We start from the raw sequence: 26,550 nt of genomic DNA on the forward strand, positions 1-26,550 counted from the left end.
ATATAAAAACCTGCTTTTACTGGAAATTTTAGTGTTGTAGTAAACCCAGAGATTTATAGTGAAAAATTGATGTCTGTTATCTCACTTTTATCTTTTTAACCAGCAGTTTTATAAATGCTATATCTTTGATCTGGCTTTTTCCATCTAGAGACTAAGCTATATACTCTAATAGGAAAGTCATCTTTAAACAGCTTCCCACACTGAACAAGCACGGTATTGTGGATCTGGCACGAAGATGTAACATGCCATTACCGCAGATATAGAACGATCTATTCAAGAATTTTCCAGTGGGGGGAAAAGAAACCTTTTTATCACCAAAAGTCACCCTCTGGTATCAATGTGGCTTTAATTGGGGGGGGTCTTGAAATTTGTTTCCAAAGCTGTTTCCTCGGGGCACCGCACCTCATGCTGCCCCGGCGGGGTCCAGCCTGGGAGGCAGGCGGGGGCTCGGTCCTTCGCCCATCACCCTGCGTCTCCGTCGAGTCGTCCCCTGCCTTTGTCTCCCTCAGAGCAGCTGAGTCACTTCCTGGGTTTAAATCTTGGCTTAAAAACCTTCTTTCCCCCCGCTCAGCGTACAGTGGATTGTGTGTGGAGCGGGGAGGGTTACTGCATGGGGAGACGCGAGGCGGAAACAGAATGTGCTCTGAGGTCTGCCGTTGTTCCACGGGTTCACCTGGAAATAAAACCCTCGCCCTCGTGGGAAGGCGAGATACAGTAGTTAGAAAACATTAGCTACAGAAGTACACCACATAACAGCCTCTATTTATTTTATTTTATTTTTTAATTTTATTTCCCTCCCTCCTCCGCTACCCGCGGGAGATTGCTCTGGCAGTTGAAGAGGTGCCATGAGCAGCAGGAGTCGGGATGGGATCGGGTGTCAGCGGGGATGGGAGAGGAAGAGTGTGAACTGAGAAAGCAAAATGGGCTTCTGCACGGGATCAAGAATTGCCCCATAAAGCCACGTGTCATTCAGTGAAACTGTGAAACTTGGCAGATAGAGGTGATTTGTTTCTTTCACAAAATACCGTGTTGCAGAGTCATAGTGTGTTCTGTCTCGCCAGGGTCGGAGGGAAAGACATTTTCGGGTTTCTATTGTGGGAACAAAACGAAGAGGTCCTTCCTCTGCCCTGTGTCTTAATTTCTTTTACAGCATCCCTTCTCAGAATTAAAGGTTTAAAACCTCAGGAAATTTCCTTAGGAATTTTTTAAAAATTAATTCTCAGAAAGGGCGTAGAAAAATTGAGTTAACTTGCTTATCACTCGATCTGGGTAGACCTGGAGATGGGCCGGCGTTGATCCTGGCCGTATCCCACATTACTGGTATGACCTTGGCAGAGTGGGTTGGTTCCCGCTAGTAAAAAGTAGACGGCAACTTCTTGAATCAACAAAGATGCGATGAAGAGAAACCGCCTTAAAATCTCCGAGGTGGTTCATGTCAGCGTGCAATTGCCCATGGAAATCTGCATAGAGGGGGGAAAAAGGCTTTAAAACCTGAAATAGTTCAAGCCAAAGAAAAAAGGTTTGGAACGGAAAATACTTAACTGGTAAGAGGATTGTATTGACCCATTCAGACAGCTCCTTGGGCCCAGGCAGCCCTTTCAACACGTAAGGCAGAGGCTGGACTCGTTGACGCGGTGAAGGAGCTGCTTCCTGATTATGCGGGGTCAAATAAACGGGCTCCGGCTCGAAGGTCCCAGCCAGGCGGGCAGCAGCAGGAACTGTTCGAACGCCGCTCGGCGTCGGCACAGGGAGCCGTTTAAAGAACTGGTAGCGGCTCAGGAAGTGCTGTCTGTTTGAGCCCGAAGGAGAGCGTCCCCGGAGGGACGCGGCGCGGCGCGCACCTGCCCTGCGCTGCTCCAGCATTAATGCTGAACGCCCTCGCCGCCTCGGCCTGCAGCGTGTCCCTGGGACCGCTCAGCGCCTGGCAGGATGCAGCCCCGCGGGTGGCCGGAAGCAGCGGAGGGATGGATGGGTTTTGTCTGGTGGAAGGAGCACGAGCATGTGGGAGAAGCTAGGAGAAGTACAAGTTTAAGTCATGAAACATACCGATGAAAAAAGAGAGCCAAGTAGAGAAAGCTCTATACAAAATATAAGATTCTGTTAAAGCAGCAGGACGGCACAACATAAGGAATGTTTGGTACATGTTATTGAAACTGAAAAATCAGAGTATGGAATGAATTATAATTTAGCATAATCCATAATTTTACAGTTTTCGTTTTGAATTATTTATCTTATATGACTTGATTAAGGATAAAACTGGCTGACAAGATCTTGAACATCTCTGCATGTCTTAATGACAAAGTCCCCATTATAACTTCACCATTTAAAAATTTTTATTTGTATTGTTTCTGTATAGCTCCCTTTTGTTTTTAAAGCATGTTTCAGATACGCATTGTGTACACGCGATTCCATAACCCATCAGGCTTCAGTGTTGCCTCAGTACCTCTGATTCAGTAAATCAGATCATAGGCAGCATGCTGTCATATAATAAGGTGTCTGATCCTTATTACCAGTTTGTTGATGCACAGACTCCTTCAAATTGACCATTGCAACACATGGTTTCCCCTGAAACTAGCTGTGATAATTAGCGTGGCTCTAATGAGACAGAATGTCACTGATCTTGTGCTGAACTGTCGAGTATCGACGCTACGGATGGGAACTGTCAAAGCTTGCCATCTGTGACAGAGCTTGGCATATTCCATTTGCAAGGTAGAGCATGCTCAATAGACTGTTTTTAAACAAATGGTCCATTTCTTGATTAGGGCTCTGTGTTCTGTTACCGTGGAAGACTTTATATCATAGTTAAACTTTTTCCTTTTTTTTTTTTTTTTTTTTTTTGCTAGGGTAAGCTCGTTAGGAAATGAAAACATTACTGATTCTGAAACCGGTGCCTTCTGTCTTCTGTTAGCTTTTTGGGGAGAGGTGGGGGGCACCTGATCATGTATTTATTCTTCTTCCTTCCCCCAGTTATCTCAGTGTAGTTCTTCTAAGGCCAGCACTCCCACAAGGCTTTTATCTGATTTTTTTTTTTTTTTTTAAAGCAGCGAGGGATAGGACGGCATAGTTTTAAAGGATAGAGGAACACAAATTAAAAAGTCTTAGGTGATATGCAGCGGGAGCACGTGCGCCCGGGATGAAAGATTGAATCGGTCAGGAGAGTCGGGCGCCCAGGCTCCCGAGACCGGCCCTGCAAAATGCCGTGCAAAAAGTCCAGCGCTGCTTATCATTCCAAAATATGCTTTGTTGCTTTTTATTTCCTCCTTCTCTGGCAGACCACACAGGGCTTGTTCTGAAGAACATTTTCACTAATCTGATCAGGCAGCCAAATACGCCGGGAAAACTGCTTTAATGATCCCACTAATTACCTCAAGTCAATATGAACTGTATTATTAGACTGAGGGAAAATATTCCATTAGGTCTCCCCCTTGGGAGTTTCTCCGCTTTGTGATGTCACCGAAGCCTTCGCCCTCTCGCTTGTAATTAATTTTATTTACACACGCAGGCACGCACAAGGTCACACCTGCACAACCGGCGCTGGCCAGGGAGCTAGTGGCACTCAGGCTTAATCAGATCTGTCATAATTACCATTCTGCATGTTTCTGACACACGCTGTGAAATATTTCAATTTAACTGCCGCTACCAGCACAACCAGATGTAGTGTGAGTGTGGCTGCATTGGAAATATTATTCCTCAGGATAAACTCTCTCCTCCTCCTTTTTCCTCCCACCCCCTCTCCCTTTTACAGCTAATGTGGCACAGAAGCTGATGTATCCTGTAAATCTTGAATGCAGCGCTAGATTGATAACAGCAGATTAGACAGTTTAACCACAAACAGCTTGTTCATTTTTCACAAATGAAAACCACATGTGGTGTAACTAAAATTTCAGGCTCTTCCCCCCCCCCCCTTTGGTTGTTGTTTCCTTTTGTGTGTGCATGTGTGTGCGTGCGTGTTAAGGTCTGCCTTTCACTGTAAAGGAGTGAAATAAAAGAGTAGGGGGAAAGAGACACCGCCGTCTTCGGAGATTATTTCTCCATGACCTTTATTAAAAACCTTCCTTGCTTTGGCAAAGAAATCAGATATTGCACAGGGGGTTTGTGTCTCGCTCTGAGACTTTCTAATCTCTGGGTTTTATGCCCACTTATTAAAGAAGTCATCCTACTGTGCTGTTTTTCAAAATAACATGCCAGCAAACACCTCGCTTTAAGAAGAGCTTCTAACCAAAAATGTAGTCTGAACTGCTACCTGAATTTGGCAGCAATAAAATTTTCTGCCAAAGTTTTTCACCACAAATCTTGTCTTTTTGCTAACTCTTCCCTTTACCTCTTCCTTTTGGGAAAGGAGTATTTTTAAAAAAGAATCCTCAAAGTGTCTAGAATTTTGACAAATGGAAATTTGATTTTTTTTTTTTTAATTAAGACATTCCAATATTTCTTATGAAAACAAATTGTGGTTAGTTTTTAGGAAACTAAATGTTGTCTGCAAATTGTTTTACTTTTTTTATAAATCCATTTTTTCAGTTAAATTGTCCAACTTGCCCTTATTAAATAGCCTTCAGGACTTAGTACGGTGTTTGTTTTTTTTTTTTTTAAACCACCTACTCTGTTGGCTACTTCTCCTACATAGAGAAAAAATTAATGCAATTTTTATAGAAAGTTTTAATTGTAATTTTCTGTAACAAATCTTACAGCAAGGAAAAACACGTAGGTGTGCAGAATGCAACTGAGCAGATTCCCCAAAAGCTGTTGCAGGTATTGTCAGGTGAGAGGAGTGGTACAGTGCGTCCCATAGAACTTCCTCAAATTTAGTCTGTGATAAGGCTTCCAGGGGAGGTTTAAAAAAAAAATGTAGCTTTAGTAAGAGATTGTTTTATCCATTGCCAGTGAGTTCTGATGCCGTAGCAGTATTTAAAGTGCAAGAGGCAGGGAACTAAGCCTCAGCCTTCAAAGTCAGTCAGGAGGAGGTGAGCGGGGGTAGTTTCTGAAAGCCGCTGAAGGCGCAGTTTGTAGCGGAAAAAGCGGCTACATAGATGCCCCCCCAAGTTGCTGTAGAGGGTTTAGAGACCGGTCCGTACCACTCGGCCAGCCGTTAGCGACCGTGGCACCGGTCCCCCAGAGCTGCGCTGGGGGAGGTCAGTGTAGCTGTGCCATCAGTGTCCCTTGCTGCGCGGCAGTGCCGCCCCCGTCACGGACTCCCCCAGGGTCTGTGCGGACCCCGAACAAAGGGGAAACCTTGTCCTGGAGGTGCTCTGGCCGCAGGTGTCTCAGAAGTGAGTCTGGAGTGAGGCGAAGCAGAGGGCAGGAAGGGTTCGTGTTGGAGGAGAGGATGCTGAAATGAACCGCCGGGGTTTTTGCAAGGCTCCGGAAATCAGCGCTCGTTTCTTCGCAGAACTATTTGAAAAATGTTGTGCAGTCGGGAAGCACTGGATTGCCAAAAGAAAAAAAAGCACAGCATCTTCTCCCACCTCCTTTGAGTCTTTTATTTTTAGTTTTCCTTCCTTAGGTAGAGGTGTTTCGGTTCCTACACTCCAGATGCGTGAATCAGCTCCTCCTCAGGCAGCACCTGCTGTCTGCCTGACAAGAGGTGCTGTGTCTGGCAGGATGGATTTTCTTAATCTTTCTTCCTTCTTTCTGTACCCTCACCTTCTGTTTTGTTTCCCTCCTGCCACCTTCACTATTCCCGTTCGTTATAGGTCTCCTCTTAGCCCTTCGACTTTTTCCCACCCCATTCCTCACCGCGTGCGCCCTCACCAGCCTCTCTCACTCCATCTGTCCCTTTTTTCTCTCCTAGGACATCCCAGGTGCGTCTCCCTCGGGCCCAGTTGCTTTGCACAAGCACCAGCGGGTGCACGGGGTGCAGCGTGGGACCCCTCGCCCTTGGGCGTTGCTGGGCGGTGGGGAGCCGAGGGCTGGTCGCCAGCACTGCCGGCTTCGTGGGTGAAACATCCTTCCTTTCCCCGCGTGGCAACACGGAGAGGTCTGGGAAAAGAGCCGTGGTCCTGTTTTCTCCCATTTCTCAGGTTTCTTGTGCCTGCTGTGGGCAGATCACTGATTCGGGAGGTTTTTGAAGATTCAGTATACTGGTGTTTTAACATGAAGAAACTACAGCACTTAAAAGGGGGAAAAAAAAAAGGCAGGGGGAAAGTCTGAGCGAGCTGTATGAGAGTTAATGCCGCACAGAAATGAAAACAAAGCTGCAGTGCCAGGGCGGAGAGGGGGGCTGAGGAGTTGGGGAGCAGCCCGTGGTTCCCGGCGATGGGGGAAGCAGGGTACTGAGTAAACGGCGCAGAAAACAAAAGCGAGCTCAACCCGTAACTAAACAGGAAACGACAGGGTAAGGTTCCTCCTGAAAAACCCAGAGCTGCTAAACACGTTACTGCAAAGAATAAAGGCATCTTCTGCAAACACCAGTGTACAGTAACGGTCCAAGAAGCAGCTTCTTAAAGGAGAAACCGATTACAATTCAGGTGAAGAGTTGTTGGGCAAAGGGAGGAGTAAGAAATAATAGATATGTGTTTTCTCCCTGAATGTTAAACTGGATAATTAAACATACAACACCTGTAAGAATGTTACAGGGTTTCTAGGTAGAGGGTGAGAAAGGAGACAATGCTTTGTTCCAGGTAATTTTTAATTTCATCAATCCTAATAATTTCTCATTGTGTCTGTGTTTTTTTTTTTTATTGTCCTCAAATTTAACCTCTAAGTCAAACTTTAGATTTTTGGTTACGAATTACCCCAAGCTGTTGGCATATAATGAATAGACTAGTGCAGGCACACAGCTAGCTAAGTGGGGAAAAATTCCAATTTGTAAATATTTATCTCATTCCAAATCTGCCAAATTTTATCTGAATCCACACTGTGGATTCAGCGGTCATCTCATTTTTATTCTTGTGCAGTGTCATGTTCCCTTACTTCAGGATGGCACTTGAGGGCTGAATGAAAATAGCTTTCAGGATCTTTGTGAAGTAAAGGTGCTTGGACTGAGCGGTCCTTAGCAGAATCCCCTGAAGTTTTAGACCTCAGCTGGGCAAGATTTGCACACACACCAGTTACGTCTGTGGGTTTACTTAGGTGACTAGTTATTTTGCTGAGCCTGGTGCTTAGCATCTCTAGCGTATGTAACATGCAAGAGAAAGCTCTGCAGATGTAGGAAATTTGCCACTGTTTATGTAAAACCAGTTATTTTTTAAAAAGCTGTGAAAGGCTTAAATGAGTTTATTTTTATTTTCGCTTTGGGGCAGCCAGTTTGCTTCACCTCTAAGAAATCATTTGCTAGTCTTACTGAATATGAGGAGAGAGCCTAACTAAAGGGATTGATCCTTTTCACCCGGGGAAAGGGAATGGGAGGGAGGGATCAGGCAGGAAGAAATGTGCCTGCTCCATGCAGTGCCTGATTTAAGGGCAGAAGCTGCTGCCTGGAAATACGGCTGGGGTTCAGCTTGGCTGGCACTTGTCGTGGCCGGTGAGGAAAAGTCTAACAGTAAGCACTGCTCTCTCTAGGAGCTTTTCCCTTGTGGCTGTTCTTGTGCGCAACCTGATGGCAAACTACCTGAAAAAACACTCTTGCGTTGCTTCCCACCCTCGCTCAGCTGGGAGGGAGAAAGCCGGTCTCCCCAGCTTCCCTTTTGGTCCAGCTTTCCTTTTCTTTCCAGGCTATGCCCCGAACGGCCATGCTACAAGTAAGGGTATTTTAGCTTTCCAAGGGCTTCACTGCCTTTATTTTTCCGTGGGTAAGATATATGCTTCTGCTTACTCCCTTCTCATTTGCTGGGAGGCGTCTATCTTTCACAGGTGTGATTTTAAAGATTTTGTTTTAAACTCCATTGAGCTAATGGCTGTTATTAGTTTTCTGACTGTTTCTGTGGTTAACAAAATCTGGAGGAAAGTTAGGGAAAAGTTTCTTTTCAATTTCCTTAAAAGTCCACTCAGCCTTGGCATTATCGGACAATTAAGTGTTCTGACACAGAAACCAGCTGAACTGCAAGAGAAAAGTTAAAGGAAATTTTCTCAGAATATTTAAATGTCCAATTCAAATCTAGATGAAGACATTTAGTTAGGCCGTAAAAATGTGAAGGCATATCTGAGAACGGATGTGAGCTGTGTATGTTTTGGAATGATGTCGCTTGCTGGAACGTCTTGTCAACTGAATTGAATTTACAATGAAGCCCAAATATCATGGAGCCTGTGATTCCTTGATGTGTGGTAGATCTTCCTGTGATCCAGAATGAATTCTGGAAAGAAAAGGCTTATGACAAGAAGCCATAGATTTAAATTACTCCCTCTGGGAAATTATAATCTTTTTTAAAAAAATCTTAACAACGTGATATATACATGTATAAGTAATTGTGGAAGTGACACTTTGGCCCTGTGGCCTTTTTACTAGAGATCTTTTCCCAAAAGCAAATGTTAAATCTCTGTAAGCAACGTAATAATAAACATTTGCTCTTCACTTGTAAATTGATAGTAGTAAAAAGATTTTTTAAATTGCCAGGCTCTTCCTATTAACGACTCTTCTCTAACTAAACTGCAGATATAGCTGTCGTACAAAAATTGATTGCATGTTGAAGAATAAATAAATATAGGTTATTAAGGGTCGTGGTTGGATTTAGGGTTGTATTTACTTTCAAGAGAAGCGTCGGTATTGCAGTGAAATCAGTACTTCTCTCTACTTAAATAAAAGATAAAGGGCCATATATTACCAGTCACCCTCTGTGAAACCCACTGACCCATTTTATATGCCTGTACTATAAAAAGTAATGTACCAGACTAAGACTGACTTATTTAATAATTAGCAGTTGTTTTTTCTTGTTTAGATTTTTTTTTTTTTTTAATTGTTAAGCCCATTTTTGTCAAGCGTATCTTGCGGTTACAATGCCAGTTGAATTGTGTGTGCAAAAGGAGGAGGATCTGGAGTAGAAGAAGGCAGAATAAAGCTTCACCCACTGTTTTTTGCATCTGTTACTTTTTTCCTTTCTTTTTACATATGAATGTAGTTGCATTTTATGTAAGATTTTCAAAGGCAAGCATATTATGTTTTTGATTAGGGCTTATGCCTATCTGTCACTGCTGGGCAATTGAAGGCAATACTGTAAAAAAGATACATTTGAACAAGGGAAGGGAAAGGGGAAGGAGGCTGAGAGCAGAGCGACCAAGCTTGGGAGAAGACCTTCATTTAGATTATTCAATTCCCTTTGTACTCAACAAAAAAGTAACGATACGTGCATTTTCAGTCGGTTTGAGAATTACGGGTTAGATTTTTCTTTCCGTGATCTGGTGGTACGTCTCAAGCGCTCATACACAGAGAATGTACCCACCAGGTTTGATATGGCCTCAGACCTTAATCCAACCAGTTTTTCGGTAGCGCTGGCTCTTACCCACTCACCGTGGCTCCAGGTAGAGGGAAAGGTCTAATACAACAGACAAGACTGCAGGAGCAGGGCCACCGCTCTCCAGGTCATTTTGGGTTTGTACTTGTTTGCTGCTTGTCATTGAATTTTGCAGGTTGCTTGAGCAAGTTTCCTTTTCCTATATATTTGTTTGGATGTTTACAAGAATGGAAATACATATTTAATTTTTAAGTGTGCGGCTAGAAAGGAGAAAAAGCAGGGGGAAGAAGAGAGGTTAGGAATCCCGTTCCCCTACAATATCACCAAAAAATTGCAATGAAACACTATCAGTACCACTGCTAGCTGTTTGGTCATTATTTCTTTTTTTCCCCCCAACCCAGCGAAGAGCTGGAGGTAACATCCAGACAGATGGTGCAGCTGAATAATAGGTTGGATAAGAAATTTAAGGAAATGGCATAATCTGTTTCAGTATTCTTCAAAGGAAGTTTTTCCTGCTAGTGAAGTTTACCTTTCTTCTGAAAAGCCCTATGAGGTTGTGGGGTTTTCAGTTTGTTTGTTTTACTAAATCTCATCTATTACGATGGCAGATACAGATTTACTTAAAATTCACATCTGTTCTGCCTTTCAATGTTCTAGTAATGAAAGCCGGTAAAATAGATAAACTAGAAATATCTGGAGATAAAGGGCAGCTTCAGGTTTCAAACTTTCTCTGGTTTAGGGGAATGCTCAAAGGCAAAGCCTGAAACTTAAGGCTGATTAGTGTAAATAAAATACTAAGGCAACCATCTTTCTGGGGACATTTCCTATCACTTTAGGCCACGTCTCAAGAAGAGGCATTCATATTCTGGTATCTCTGCTCATCTTCTGGAACAGGCTGAAAATGAGCTTTTGGTTCTTGAATTAAAGATACACAGTTTTTTGAGCAAAATAGGGAAATCCCAAAATATTGAACATTCACAGCAGTTCTTAAAATTACTCGAAAGTACGTGCCTCAGAGAAGTCAGTGCTTAAGATTACTTGAAAAGCTAAGATACATTGGAAAGATTTTCACAAACTAATATGTTGGTCAGTATCAAAAACTACTAAATCTGGTAGATGATTAGTTTTCCTAAAATTTTATAAAAATACCAAGTGGCCCTTCTATTAATAGACTTCAGTTCTTCTGTGAAGCGTTTAAGTCTATTCAGCTTTGCATATGAGATAACCAGGACAATTTATGTATTTTAGGAAGATAAACTTGCAGTCAGAACAAATTTTCCTGCAGTCAGGAAATTCCAGAAGAACATTTAATGCTAAAAAGGACCACTTTCATCATCTAGGCTTGTTCCCATGTCTGAACCCACAGGTATTTCACCCAGAAAGAAGTCAGATTTAAGTAATCTCAGCCTGAAAATGAATTTTTAATTAAATGCTCTGTTCTTACCCTGCGGTGGGTGTTCCCTGCAGTATTTTTCCAGATAATACAAATGTAATGCAAACTGCATTTCCCAGGTAAATTAAAGCAGCATCTATTGTTACTTATTTGTCTTGTTTGTGCTGAAGTGACATTTGTTTATTTTGCTTCTCAATGCCATATGCATGAGCTTCGTGGTTCAGAACTCTCTGAATTTTCGATCCTGTTGAACACTGTGAGAAATCTCAGTTGAAGGGTTTAACGCGTTTTCCAATCAATGTGTAAGGGAAATTTGGCCTTATCAATTTAAATGCTGGAGATCCTTTCATTGCATTATGGAAGAATCTTCTTTAAGCAGAGATTATTCTTAAGAACTTCATAACATTTAAAGGTTAATATGTTAGGTAAAGAACAATACCTTAAGACAAACATTTTTATTACAGGACATGAAGGGATAGTTCTGATTAAATTACATGATTATTTGAATGGGAAAGAAGACAAAGTGCATCATTTCTTGCCCTCAACTGTAATGCCTTTAATCAAATAATGACCTTCTGGAAATAGTTAATTTTAAACATTTGGAAAGATCAATACCACTTTGCCACCAAAAAATGGCCCAGATGATGAAATTTGATGTATTTAAAGTACCATTTCACCCTTTTAACCTAGTAAATAATTTAAAATGCTTTCAGTACTCCTTTGCTACCATTATGTATCTCGTTCAAAGTATTATGACTTTTCCAAAAGCAACCCTTCTGTACAATAAGCAGCTTACAAGTTTAATACTAAAGATTAAGACTGTATGCATATACTGTAGTGGTGATGTCACCCGCCTTCTCTTTTATACGTGGATTCTGTTTTGAAAAGAAATGTAAATATCTATGATGAACGCAGCCATTTGGAACAAAAATGAGATTTGTAAAGTGAGTTGGATGGCTTTTAAAGGGGAAAAAGTCAATATTTAAAGTTTAGTTCATGAGTTCTTTTCCTTTGTTTTGTCTACAAGCTTTTGTGTTAAAGGTGAAGGATTTAGGTTGCTCAGACAATTAAGAGCCCGTTTTACCAAGTGTAATTTCATATCTGTGTTCTATAAACTGGAGTGCCTTCAGCATGATAAATAAAAAAAAATTGCCCTCTATTAGCATGTTTGTGGGCAGATTAAAAACAGTCTTCATTAGCATAAGTAACACTTACAGATTCTTTTAAAAGTAGAAAATTATTTGCTGAATGATAAATTGCTAGCTTTATAGTTAGTTGCTGAAAATGTGCTCATTCAAAATGCCTACTTTAGTTTGGTCTACAATACTCATTTTTTTTGAGTCAGAAGTACTGTTTAATGGATTATGTACTTAGTCTTTGTTCACAGTAGATGCTGAAATGCAATTCACACTTTCTGCTAAAATGTTTGTATCAAATACCTCCCTATTTAGACTGATCTCTTTTAACACCATGTATTTTTATTACACTATATGCCCCAGAGAATGATACAAAATGATCTTCGATATACTATACCAAAGAAAAACTGTTCATATCTTAGCATTGATACTCTAAAATGTTTTGCCTTCTTAGATTCAAATTACAGCTCTTCTAAAAAATGTTGGAGTCATTGTTAGTTATTCTGTAAGAAATATTAATAATTTGGGAAATTGTTATCACTAAAACAAATTCACCAAACAAAAGGGTTCAGTTGCTCTACCTTGAAGCCCTTTCTTCCCGGACGAGATGTGTTTGTTGCTGATTTGGAAAGCTTTGCCCAGAGAACATATTTCATGATTGTAATGCTACCCTCTTTGATCTAGTTAGGGTTGGTATTTACACCTTAAGTGCAGATTTCAATTAATCGTTTTTATTTCTTTTAATAAGAAAGATAGCAGAATCCACAAATAGTTTGTTAGAAAAGCTATGTGAAAGAGCAGAAAATTTTGTTTAAACACAGCACAGGTCAGACTGAATAAAATAGCATTTGGATACATAGATAAAATGCATAGATGCTTTCTTTAAAATAAGCATGCTTGTGGGTCTTGCAGAGTCTAATGTTTGACAGTTATCCTCTTTGCGCTTTTCCTGCAATAGTTTGGCAGTTCAGCTTTCACGGGTTTTTTTCCTCTAATGTCTTATGTTTCTCTGCTAAATCCCTATCAGAAAACCAGACAGAAGACTCTTATTTATTTTAAATATCTTAGGTTTAGCATCTTTTTTTTTTTTTTTCACCATTTTCTTGCTTACTGTAGCAAGACCTTTGCAGATGGTACTTGGTTACTTGAAAGTGCATAACAGTATTTTCTTTGTAGCAGATGGATTTAAGACTTTTAGTTCCCAATAAATGTAGGTTTACAATACATAACTTTACAGGATTTGTGTTGTATATAACAGGTTTGAACATATTATCTCAGAATTCATCTGCATGGCATTTTCAGCTTATCCAGGGCCCATGCCAGTATTTTAAGTAATAGGGAGAGCATAGTGATTGATAGCAGCTAAAGGCGTGATTTTGAATAGAAACAAAGGTTTTAGAACAGAAGGTGTCAAATTAAACTTTGTCAGTTTGAAAAGTAGTAACATCCTGAAAGTTCTCCAAACATATTTACATGTGGCTAATGTTTATATTTTGCTTTGTACTCTCTTTATATTCAGTGCAATGTTGCCTGGCAAATTTACTCTGTTTTAAAATCAAGGTTGCTCCCAATGTCATTGCAGAGTTTTGGGGGGTTTGCCTTGCTGCACAGATATATCAGCTTAATTATTTTATGGCTGTTTTTTAAATAATGTATTATATATGCTGTATAAACCAGTTGTGATCTAAGCTGAGTTATAAATATTTCCTTATTATTCTGTGGTCCTTTCCACTTCATGTAAGTCTATAAAGACAAAAAAACCCCCAGTGGCCCAAGCCCTCCTTCAGAACAAATTGTTTGAACTAGACAGAAATTGCTCTAGACTTAAATGAGCGTAAGAGGAGAAGAATCAGCCTTGTTATGTTCACTTGTAAATTCAACTGCATTAACTACAGCAGTTCATACTTCTTTAGATGAAATGGAAACAAAGCTTACGAATTTTACAGAACTTAAAATTCCCCATTAGAAAAGTCTATATGATTATTTTTCCTAGAAGTTACAAAAATATTTCATACATTCTCATTTAGCTGACTTTTAGGGATGAGCTTTATGTCATATGCAGAATTCTGAACCTAAAACTAAATTACATACTTATGGTTTGGTTTGTTTTGAACCAAAAGAAAGCATATTAGTATGAAGTTTTTAGTCTTTTAACAAAGTAAACCCTTACAGCCTCTGTTACTGCCCATTCACTATCTCTTTTGAGACTATTTGTGAGATCAACTTTCGTAAATATTTTCAGATTAAAATCATGAGGACCAAAAAATTGTTTCTATCTTTATAATTTTAGAAGAATTCAGTTTGTTGTTTTCATGTTGCCCATCATATGGTTAGTTCATCAGAGTATGCCTACTTCTTTAAAAACGTGACGAACCCAGTGGAAAAGAGACATTTTGGTAGAATAGCAGCCTATTCTGTGTGCTGTGTCAGAAGCATCTGATTTCAGTACCTCAGAGTCACTGCTTCCCTGAAAAGCTAGCAGAGGCATGCTTCAGATTACAATTCATGGGATCATTTTTAGATAAGGAATTAGAATATTACTTCAGTGCAGAAGTTGATAGAAAAATACTGGGAATATAATGTTAGCCATCGGTAATTAATAAAAATAAGGTCTGATCTAGTAAATACATAGAAACAGAAAAGGCAGTACGGTGAGACGGAATTTCTTAGTTAACAAAAACTGTTGTGAAATGTATTTCCTCAGCAGAAAATGTGATTGCTTAGGAATTATTTTTACTAGTGGACATTTAAAAAGAGTTTTTACTGTCTGTTTAAAAAAAAAAACAAAAATCTGTGATTCATGTAGTCACCAGAAAATATATGTGCAGCTTCTAAATGCATCGTGCAATTTCTTTTCCAGCCTGTCTGTGCACCTTAGAGAGCTGTCAGAGGAGGGGATGGGTTGTCTTTTTTTACTTTCACCACACTGCTACGATAGTCAGCTCTGCTCTCTGTTTCACCACCCTTAGAAAGAGGACCAACAGTTTCAACATGAAGCAGTGCAGGCTCCAGACAACCAAAACACAACTTTTATGCTTTGGGGCGGGCTGGGATTGTTTGGGTTTTTTTTAATTAAAAATTTGATAACTGCATTTCAATTAAAAGAACTAGATTTATTTCTCTTCTTCTTCTTTCCTCCGTCCCCAACAAACTACCTATGCTTTCTGATGGCACCTCTTTTAACTCGCTGCAGAAAACTCATGCCGCTGTTGAGCAGAATCCAGCACGTATCCCCGTTGAAGCGAGGTGGGCAGAGAACCGCCAGCAACGTGTTGATTTTGTTAGGGGCAGGGAGAGTTCGTACATTAACCTGCTGAAGCGTCCAAAGGTGCTGTACGGTGGGGAAGGAGGATTCAAAGACCCTTGCTACTGTTTTAAAAACATGCCCTATGATTCCGACTGGGACAGGCTGCACGTGACGTGCTCTGCGTGAAGGCGTTTGGCCACCTTTCCCAGTCAGCTTGCTAAGTCCTGGGGCAACACCCAGCACCCACCCTTAGCACGTGGTCGAGGAATGGGGTGTGCTCCATCCCTGGGGTGCAGGGGGGCCCTTCCGCTGCTGCCACTCTCCTTCCTCTCCCCTCCCGCCCTTGCATACCTGTCGGATATTGGCCCCGTTAATTTTTGCTTTCTCAGTTCTGCTACCACCATCTCTCTAACATTTGTCATTTTGATTATTTCTGTTCCTTGGGGGAACTTTATTCTGTGTCATTTGTTCAGTTTTCCACTTACATCCAAGAGAATATGCTTCAAAATTTTATACACACCTCACTAAATATTTTCTTATACAATATGAATGCATTAAGATTATTTATTTACTTTCACCTCTTCCTATCGTGGCAGTATTTTTACACTGCATTTATTAACTGTTAGCTAAACATATTAATATCTTTAAGAAAATACATATCTATATTGTATCTATGTATCTATTGTATCTAGTAGTAAACTAGTCTGGATAAACCATTTTTCAATTACCAGTACATGTACAGAAGCCTTTAGATCCTTTTTATATTTATATTATTTGTTGATTCAATAAAATATCTTTCCTACAGCATTAAGAAATGAAATTGCATGGACCTAGTTTTGAAAAAAGATCCTTGAAGCTAAAAGAAAGGAAGTATGCGTGTTTTATACATGTAATATTTTGTTTCTAAATTTTAATATACAAAAAAGTTGCTGCTAATGCACACTGTGCTTTTAAAACTACCAGTACACAATTAAGAAAAAAATCCTAGATTAAATTTTAAGAAGACATAAGAAAACAATTGTTAAATTTTCAAGATGAGTTTGTTTGTCTCTTTCAGAAGCAAATTAGTGACCACTGCAGTCCTTGCAGGGGATTCGGTAGCCAACTTCATAGCACATACCCAAACCCACGTCTGAATTAGAGCAGGTGCACTCTTAGGCAACTTGCTGTCCTGTGATCTGGAAACGGGATAAAGGGTATAGCAGAAGCTTGAGCAAATCTTGCCCCCTGTCCCCCCAATTCCCTGATAATGTACGTAAAACTGAGAGACTGCTTTTTTTCTGGATCTGTGAGTAAAATCCTGGAATAAATAATCATCCAGCACTTGAAATAAGTTCACCTGCAGAGGCACTTCTACTCGTCGTAGATAGGACGAAGATGTTACTTTGCATGCGTCTAGTCAAAGGATTCCTTTCTTCCAAAAGGGCGTGAGGGAGCTCCTCCACTGCTGTGATCTACGTTAGGCAGCCCTACGGTCAAGGCAGATCTTGGAAGTACCTTCTTGTTTTGAGTAGTCGGTCCAGGATTTTAAAAGGTGCTCAGCAGACTCTCTACTGAGACCCAGTGTTGATGCTTTTGGATGGGTGTAGCCTTGCATTAAAAGAAAATAGGCAGCACAGAGGATGTACTGGTGTCAATGAAACCCTTGTCCTGTGGCGGGGAGCATGTAAGGGATTCTGCCTTCATCAACTGGCTTGTTTCTAAGCAAACAAGCAGCAGCGCCGTGGTGCGGGACCAAGGGGAAGGTGCTTTCCAAAACGCTGGCGGTTGGCGAGGGTCTGTGGAAGAGCGCGGCAGCCTCTGGGCGTATCGATGTCTGCTCTGAGCCCCGACCTTACCGGGGGAGAGCGTGAGCTAATGCAGCGCCGCTAAAGTACACGTTTCGCCCTCGTTTTGCCCCTCCTGAAGTGAGGAAAAAAACTAATGTTTTGCTGGTGTTATCTTCAAGGGGTGGCTCTGTGAGCTGTTACGTTGGAAAGAAGATCCCTCACCAGAGAACAGGACCCTCTGGGAGAATCTCTCCATGATCCGAAGGTTCCTCAGTCTTCCTCAGCCTGAACGTGATGCCATTTATGAACAAGAAAGCAATGCCGTTCATCACCATGGTGACAGGCCTTCCCACATTATCCATGTGCCAGCAGAACAGATTCAGGTTAGTTTACCTTGGCCAATCCCGCAGAGCGCTAAGTAAATAAAGCTTTAAACGGAGCAAAGGAAATTAGTGTTTCTTTCCTCCTGGCCAGGCTAAATGCAGGTCTCCCGGTGCAAGATAAGAGCGCGCTGCCGTCCGCCGCCAGAGTTCAAAGGAGAGCGTGCGACCACCCGCGGTTTTTGTTTCGGTTTGGCGGTTTTTCGCGAACGTGCGTGGATGCGGTGAGGCGGAGGCAGCTGCGTGCCGGGCCGAGCCGCGCCGGGCGAGCCGCGGCGCTGGCTATGCCTGGCGGGGCAGGCGTAAGGACCGAGAGGCAGAGGCGTTTGGCACCGGTTGTCCAACGCTTTGCCAGCAAGGCGGGAGGACCTTGTTGCGCTGTTGTTCAAAAGCTAAGCGCAAACCCTCAACAGCGGCGGCTCACCCCGGGTAGGAGTGAAGGGAAGGGGGTCCCTCATCCCACTTTAACCCCAGTGGAGACTGGGATGAGTCAATCTTTGTTTGTTTTTCCTTCAGAGCCCCTCTCCCACCACCCTTGGGAAAGGAGAGCATAGAGGCGCTTTCTTACCAGGCCTGCTGACCACTGGACCTTGGCTGGGTGCTGCTCCGCAGGTGAGCTGGCACAAGGGCTCCGTGTCAGGGAGAGAGAGGAGGGGATGCAGGACCCAGGCCACGGGGCTTGGAGGCAGCTGCCCTCCGCCCCGGGGCAGCCCCAGCGGTGCCCCCTCCTCCGGGGGCTGCGCCGAGAGCATGGCTGGCTGTTTCACTCGATATTGCAGCCCAGCTCGGCAGTGCGGACCGCTGTCTCTCTGCGCTGGGGACCCTTTAATCCCTTCTCACAAAAGGCCTGAGGTCAGCCTTTTAACTGCTCCCTGTTAAAGGGCAGATATCACCCCGTGCTTTCCCAACCTCAGCTGAGACCCAGTGTGTCATTTGTATTACCTATACAGAAAAATATTTACAAAGCTAGGAAGGATAGATTTATCTTGCAGCCAGAAACAACACGGGTGTATATTAAAGATAAAGCAAACTGAATAAGACAATCCCTTAGGATATCAACTACTAAAATAATTGTGAAAGCCTGGAAACTTGCTGTTTGATTTAGCAAAAAGAGAGAGAAAGATCTATATTAAGTAATAAAACAGCACTTGTTTGAAAATGTACATTGTTTTTAATAAAATCGCTTCTTAAGGGGATAAAAGGAGAAGCTTATGCACGGTATAAACATTCAACCACTATGCCACTTACTTAGATTTTCTTGCCTTGTTGATAAAAGTTGTGTGTTTGATCTCGGAAATACTATTCGCATAAGCAGTTGCATTGTAATCTCTGAATATGACTTGTAAGACTAAGGATTGGGATACTGGGCCTGAGTTTCATCTCTGCTCTTCTACATGGTAATTGTTGTAGATGCATAAATGTGTAGCTAAGACACAAGTTTTCAAACTGTATATACAAAGCCTCCAATCTTGTAAGAATTTAATGTGCTGGGAGTAGTCTTGAATCTCTTTGGGATTGAAGCTTTGAATGGGACTGCTCACAGACCATAAAACATGAAAGGATGTGAATAGGGATGAGGCAAGAGCCCTAATTCCACTAGCATTTGTGTCAGATCTCACAAGAAGATCACTTAAAGCAGTGGCTTCTAAACTGGGTGTTGAGACCTACGCAAAGTCTCCACAACCACGAGTGGTACTGCGAAGTGGGCAGAATTACAGTTCCTCCAATATTTATACTGTTTGGCACAGTATTTGGTGCTTCTTATGGTGTGCAAGTGAGCTGCAGCTGGAAGCTTGGGAACCACTACTGACACGCAAAAAATTGTTGAGGGGAGACTTGCAAAGGGAAATGAAATGTAGTGATAGCAACTGCTTGTTTTGCTGCTGTTGTTTTTTAATAATGACTGGTGGTTTGTACCATATGACAAGAAATTTGCTGATCCAAAATATCTTACTAACCAGTGCTTCCTGTGCTGTGAAGCAAAAGAATTGTCAACAAAAACAGTAGCTGATAAATTTACTTTTGATTTTAAACATGATCTTACAGAGTACTGTACTCCGGTGGTAGATGAGAAAAACATTTCTGTCCCTGGGGCTCAGTGCCTCACCTTTTAAGAATGTTTCTGAAGCCATGCTTGCAAAACTTCATTTTAAGCTCTTGTTAATTATTTACATTGTGATTTGCTTTATCTTATTCTTCTGATGTGCATACTGGCTCATTTTTATTGCCTGAGTTTTTGGAATGCAGCACGTTCCCTTCTAATAATAATAGTGCGACTTATTTAGAGCTGTGCATCTTGGTGCTTTATAAATATTAACTAAATAATCCCCAGCACACACACAGAAGTAGGTAAATATATTTGTTCCCTGTTTATATGTCGGGATACTCGAACGCAGGCAAGACAGACCCTTTCCGAGACCACGGGCAAGAGGGGTCAGAGCCAGAAGGGGAAATACAGATTTCCTACCTCCAGATCTCTTTGTCCTTGCCAAGGCTGGGTTCGACAGCGTGACGTTAGGCGCTTCCAGCTAACGCATTCTGTCATAACGTTTGCAAGTGTGATGAGACTTCGGTGCATGCTAAGGTCAGGTCAGCAGTGGGGTATTTCTGCACTTAGTTAAAATGCTTTCCTTCTCCCCGATCCCCCCACTCCCTTAGTCTAGCGGTTGCTAGAGGTTTGCAGCCCTTGTTTTTGGGCAGCAGCTGCTGCTCCTGGCAGAGCTCCTCTGCGTTTGCCCTTATCTGGCGCTTTTCTCACTTTGCCCTTGTGACGGTTCTGGCTAAGCTGGTCAAGTCAATCCTATGCTATGTCACCTACTTAGCGTTTTGTCTTGTCCGCACTTGACTCATGGAGCATGTTCATTAAAATTTGTCAGCTAAACCACTCCGATGTCACGTCATTGGCGCTTTGAGTCAGACAAAGCCAGAGCATTCCTTCCACCTCTCTGTCCACATCCCACCGTCCCTTTATCCCCTGTCTCTGCTCACACACATACAGACACACGCAAGGTATGCAGGGAGCTACTAAGTCGTATTTCAATTCTGATTCAGCAATAATGGTCCTTTTTTTTCTTTTTTCTTTCCTTTTTGTTCTTCAAATTTACTAAGCCTTTGTTTATAGCTTTGCAATTCCCCCCCTGCCCCGCCCTGGATTTTCTTGGTAGCACAAAATATGAGCAAGAATACACGTACAAAAAAATGCTGTGCTTTGTCTTGCAGCAGCAACAGCAGCAACAGCAACAACAACAGCAGCAGCAACAGCAACCAGGTCCCAGACTACCCCCAAGGCAACCGACAGTAGCATCACCAGCTGAATCTGAGGATGAAAATCGTCAGAAACCCCGACCGCGAACAAAGATTTCTGTTGAAGCCCTAGGGATCCTACAGAGTTTCATACAAGATGTAGGCCTGTATCCAGATGAAGAAGCAATCCAGACTCTCTCCGCTCAGCTTGACCTGCCCAAGTACACCATTATCAAGTTCTTTCAGAACCAGCGATATTATCTCAAGCACCATGGGAAGCTGAAGGACAATTCTGGTTTGGAGGTGGATGTTGCAGAGTACAAGGAAGAAGAGTTGCTCAAGGATTTAGAAGACAGCATCCAAGACAAAAATGCAAACACGCTTTTTTCAGTTAAACTAGAAGAAGAGTTATCAGTAGAAGGGAACACAGAGATTAATGCTGAATTGAAAGACTGATCTAAAAGTATTATTTTCTTTCAACAGTGCCACTGGTATTTACTAATGAAATGAAAATTCCATCTTGCGTTCTGTCAAAAACCTTTATTATTCATTGTTTGGCCAATGAATCTTCCAAAACTTGCACAAAAGTTGAAAAAAGGATAATGCAGACTGCACTAGATGTTTTACTCTGTTTTACAAACTGCTTCGCAGCAACAGATGAAGCGTTGAGGATTGTTTGATATTAATTTGTGTTCACTGGATACACTGTGAGTGTACCCAATAAGCATGATACCAGTGATTTTGATTCTGGAGCCTTCAGACAAGCATTACAACTTTTGTGATTTACTGTTTTTTTGTTTCTGTTTTGTTCTTGTTTTTTAATTATTACTGTAGCACTCCACACTTGATCTTTGGAAACTCACATTTATTTAAAAAAATAAAATAAAAAGAGTTTGTTACTCTTGTTCTATTGTATGTTACAAAAGAACTATAGACTGTGGAATGCAGTTTAAAGATAACATATGCCAACAAATGCCTTGTATTATATGGCACTGCCGTAATTCAGATTTGTTTTCTTTTGGAAATAAAGGTCACTGTATTTTTTTTTTTTTCCATTCTCATTGTTACATGGTTTTAAAGAAAATGAAAAACAAAATGTGAAACACAATTTAGTCCTCATTATTTATTTGTAGATCCTGCAGCATCATGTTGTAATTAATTTTTTTGGAAGTTTCCGTTAAATGTAATATTGCTTCTCTTGTTATCATACTGATTTTTTTTCTATTTATAAATGTATTTTGATGGGCAGTAAAACAAAGTGTCTTAAAAGTTTTAAATAGAGAAAATGTGCTTTACACAGTTGCCTATAAAAAGTGCTCTATGTTATCCAAGCAATTCATACTATAAGCTTCACTCTTATTGTTGTATGCAATTTTTACTATCATGCAAATAAGCTTAGGTAAATAAAACTAATAGATCACCTTAGAAACTTATGCAATTAATGTGAAAATAATTGATGTTTGCAATGTGTCTTCCTTTGGTTTACAATCAATTTTAAAGCTACAGCTGTATAAATTTTCTGTATAAAGGTGTATTTCTTTTTTATGAGTTTATTGCTATGAAAACACCAGTTATTTTGTTACAGCTGGCTGTTTTTATAAGTGTATCACAATTTTCTTTATGCAGAAATGTTCTGACTAGGAGTGGTTATTCACTGTAACTACACAATTAAAATTGTTTGTATGGTATGATATGGCAGGGTTTGTCTGCGTATGTGTATATCTGGGAGGAATGACTCGTTCTTAGTGCACATTGTACCTTCTTGCCACCACTTTGAAGATGATATTTCAATTGTTTGCCTTTAAAATCACAGGCAGATTTTTTTAATGACCTTCTTAAAATTTGAATTTAGATAACATACTTCAAAAAGAAACACAGTTTGGTTATGAAAATCATAACCTGTCTTTTCTTGGTTTAAAAACTTGCCTGCCCAACAGAGATAGCAGGATATTATTAAGTCAAAAGGCTATCAGGCATAAACATATTTACAGTTCCTGGCAGTAATGCACTTATAATGGATACAGCTGGTTTTATTTTACACTAGAATTATGCTAACACTATTCCTTGCACTAATGTAGAAACATTAAAAAACCAACATTAATAGTCACAAAGTAAATAGGAAGGATGGGCTTTGCGCATAGCAGCCCCCTTCTAAGCAGGATTATTTTTAATGATCACTAATAAGGTTGTTGATAAAGCCATAATAATTGGTGAGCTCTGAATTTATGCAAGGCTCATGACTAGGCTAAAGAGAAGCCTGCAGCTGAGAGTTGTGGAGTACACACTGTTGTTCTCTTTTCCTAGGAGAAAAACAACTTAACGCCCAGTTTGGTTCGGGATTCACATTCAGCTCAGTTCTTCCAGAATGACTAAAAGTTTGCAAAACTCAAGGTGAGTTTCAGAGACACAAATGACTCTTAGGTTGCAGCAAGTTTCTCGGTTTAGTTCCATTAAGTTCCTTAGAAAGATACATCTTGGGTAACAAAGCAGGTTTCCATTCCCCACACTTGAAACTGCTGCAGGTCACCCAGCCCGTCTGTCTTGGTGCCCTTGGGGTTCATTGAGCAGCTCCCAGCCGCGGCACCTCTTGGCTGCTCCTGGGACTGTGTTTGGGCTGCACCATGATTTGGGCTTGGGATCCAGTCCAGTTAAAAGAAAAGAGCCTTAGTACCACTCTGGGAGGGAAGCAAGCCTTCGGAGGGACATGGATGTGTAATTTGGCATTGCATTCCGAGGGAAGGACAGACTCTGCCCTTGTTTAAGGGACTTGCAGTAGCTATAAAGCTATTGATGGCCCAGAGCTATGCTGGCTGCAAAAGGGCAAGGCCTAGGCCTGGTCCAGGGAAGCCCCTGTGGTCACCGTTGGATCTCTGCACTTATTTCACGTGGGATCATTGCTTTGTACAGCCATGCAGCCGCTTGGAGCCAGGACGGGTCCCCGTTCACAGCCGTGGGACAGGATGGAATGTGGCCCAGGCAACGCAAGCTGGTTTGACAGGCAGGTGGTACCACTGGCACCCTCGGGCTGGCTGAAGTGCCAAGTGGCCATTACAACAGGGCTGCTGAAGAAAAAAAAACCCACGCTTTTAAACTATAACACGCGTGCATATGCAGGGTAGAAGGGGAAGTGAAGGAAAGACTTTCCTGGAATATACCTCGCTTCATGCTAAAAGCTAATACACACAGCACTCCTAATACTAGAAACGGGGCAACGAGTCCAACACCCTATAAAAGCATAAGAAGAAATGTTTATAAAATTGTCTTTTTTTATTTTGAAAGTGATTTCCTTTTATCCTTTTAAGTTTTATGGGTGCTGCAGTAGAGGCCACGTGTGCTTGCAGGTGGTTGTTATAGCTGTTTCTTTTCCATTATCTTATTTTTCTTTCTCCTAGTCTAGCTGAGGTTATCTTCCAAGTAGCTCAGCCTCTGTAGTCACGTATTACCTGCACAGAGGTTTGAATCGGTGCATTTTTGTGTCCCAGTGGGTGGGCTGCAAGTACAGTCTTTTAACGTGGCCTTGGTGACCAAAAGCTTTTTTGTTAAATCCTGAGCAGCGTTTTCAAAGGTGATATGGGTATTAAGGATCCCAACTTATGTAGATGCAAGAGATTTATACTGTTAGGAGTTAAGCCACTACAAGCATATGCCACCTTGACTCATGGATTGGTTAGACTACCTAGAAAATTGCCTTCTGTCCTTTTTTGTTCCTTTTTCTCACCATCTGGCATAATCCTACAAAATACCCCTTTCCATTTCTGCAAAGATTAAGAAATCAGACTGGACTTCTGTAACAAAGAACACAAATTGAGGCATAAAAACAGTATTAGTTGGGAAGTTGTTGGTAAACCTCACTAAGTAGGAATTCACGGAGAGCGTATGAAATGAGTATTTCCTATATACTTAGGGAAGTATAGGGAAAGAATATTGCTTACTAGGAATAAAATTTAAGCTGCAAAGCCAAATGCCTAAAAAAGAGGGAACTGAGTGCTGGGTGGGGGTGGCAGAACTTAGTTTTTCCTATAAAAGTGAAGTTAAGTATTTGCCATGTTTTATGGTGTTTACCATAAGAAGTGAAGTATTTTTACTCCCTCCTGATTCCCATTAATCTATATTTAACTGACAAGATTTATGTTTATATGCTAGAGTGTGTGTTTTTCAAACCTGAAAGAAAACGAAAGAGGCCCCAGATTCCAGGAAGTCCATGGCTGGGGACAGTCTCAAGCCTCAGTCACACATACAAACATTGCTTATCATTATAAAGACTCCCTACCCTATAATGCAGGATTTTAGATTTGTGTTTTGTATAGATACTTTAAGTTGGTCAGATGATGCAGAAAAAGTGTTCAGGCTTTGAGGTAAATTATTTTGCTTAATTTTTTCAAGTTGGGACAGTGCAGCAAATGGAGAAAGAAGGGGAGGTTCGCCCAAACCCGTGATTTTGTTTCAGTGATCTCCCAAGTCAGTACCTTGGTTGTGTGCTGGGAAAGCACCAAACGTTGTGAAGTTCATTTGCCAGAGCAAATGCCCCATATGTTAAGAGCAGTATAGATCAGATACCACAGAAGATCTACTTGAGCATCAAGTATTAGCAATTCTGCTTAACTTATTGAACTTTTGTTTTGATGTCAGGTATGTTGCAGAGACCAAAGGTATTTTGATTTTTACATAATGATTTATATTGTGCTTTGAATAACAGTCCCATAGCAAAGCAGGGATATAAATATACTCCCAGGCCTTTTTTTGCACAGAGATGTAATTTTAGTTTGGTCTCCTCACAGTGCCTTGCGTCCACATGGTCCTTTACTACAACAAATGAGCTAATAATTCAAACTGCAATAAGTGATCCTCCTTGGAGCAGGAGAAGCACTACTTGGCAGCGAGTTTGTTTGCTTTCAGGTTCATACGGGAGCCTTCCTGCCCGCTCTGCTGCTGGCAGTCCTCCCACTATCCCACGCCGCATTGTTTCACATTGGCCTGACCCGGGTGCCCTTCCTGCTCTGGATCATCTTGCACAAATGTCATCTCTCCTGGTTACATGCCAGCACACAGGTGTATGTGCCACCATTTAGCACGAGGCAGCAAGGACTGCATGTGTCTGATGTCACCTACCTTTTGTCATCACCATTCATGCCGTGAGCCCTATAGAGTTGCTAGAATAGGCCACTTGCTTTGGAAAGAGAGTGACAACTGGAGCAAATCCACCAGAAGGCAAGTTGTTTCTGAGCTGCTGGAGTAGAGAGGGCAAGGGGACATGCATCCCGGAGGGGAGCAGGAAAAGGAAAGAGGAAGGTGCCAGAGGAATATGAGAGCATCAGTAAAGTCACAGTAGCTACCCTTGCATGGAGGAATGGGCTCCTTTTGCAAGCCGTGCTACACTGATACCCAGAAATACTTCAAGGTACTGCCAAGACGCCATACAAAATGTTCCTGACCTGAAATGACAACGGCCTCCAATCCTGGGATTTGCCTTGGCAGGCAATATCTAGGTTACACAAAAGCTTCCTCAGCTGTCCGTGGCAAAAGAGGTCCCCTAACAGTTTGTCCTCTGGTACTGTCCCTGCATGTAGGACATGCAGGATTATTTTCATCAGCTGCAGACTGACAGCTACCGTGGCAGCTGCAGTTAGGACACTCCACATTACTTGCTGACCCACACAATATGCTAAAGCAACATCTAGGCTGCAGAAACCTCTCCTTTTCCTCCAGGATCACATCCAACCATAAGCAGCATGTTTGCAGCCTCAAATCTAGTTTTCTGAGCTGTCTCCTATAGCCCAGCTCCTCCTTGGACAAAATGTACCACAGGAGTTAAAAAAATACAATGTGTTTTATGGCTCAGATATTAACATAGTGCAAGAGAATAGAAAAAAACATGACCTCTGTGGGTGCACAGAGTTATATAAGCATGCACAGTTCTGAAGTTTTGGGGCAAGTAAGTTGACCCAAGAGGCTTCAGAGAGAGATTTCATACTGCTATAGTCATCTCAAAGTATCAGTCTCAATGAAATTGTTTGGGCAAGAAAAATTCGTGCAAAGTCCTACTAACTTTGTGGGGGAGT

At 41.6% G+C, this 26,550-nt stretch overlaps 1 protein-coding gene across 3 annotated transcripts in view; it reads left to right on the forward strand.

The window, feature by feature from the left end:
• Positions 1–20,947, forward strand: part of SATB1 (SATB homeobox 1) — a gene marked incomplete at its 3' end in the record, with an annotated part of 70,421 nt that extends 49,474 nt beyond the window's left edge. The window contains exons 9-11 of one of the 3 annotated variants that reach the window (XM_082014828.1): positions 17,048–17,251; positions 17,765–17,881; positions 20,468–20,947. In XM_082014828.1, coding sequence (XP_081870954.1) covers positions 17,048–17,251; positions 17,765–17,881; positions 20,468–20,947 — 801 coding nt within the window. The remainder of the gene's footprint in view (positions 1–17,047; positions 17,252–17,764; positions 17,882–20,467) is intronic. The other 2 variants (XM_082014829.1, XM_082014830.1) reach the window with 2 other exon arrangements.
• Positions 20,948–26,550: the final 5,603 nt, after the last annotated feature.

The sequence above is a fragment of the Phaethon aethereus genome, assembly GCF_964289735.1.
Source record: "Phaethon aethereus genome assembly, chromosome: 2".
In the NCBI taxonomy this organism is placed as follows: domain Eukaryota; kingdom Metazoa; phylum Chordata; class Aves; order Phaethontiformes; family Phaethontidae; genus Phaethon; species Phaethon aethereus.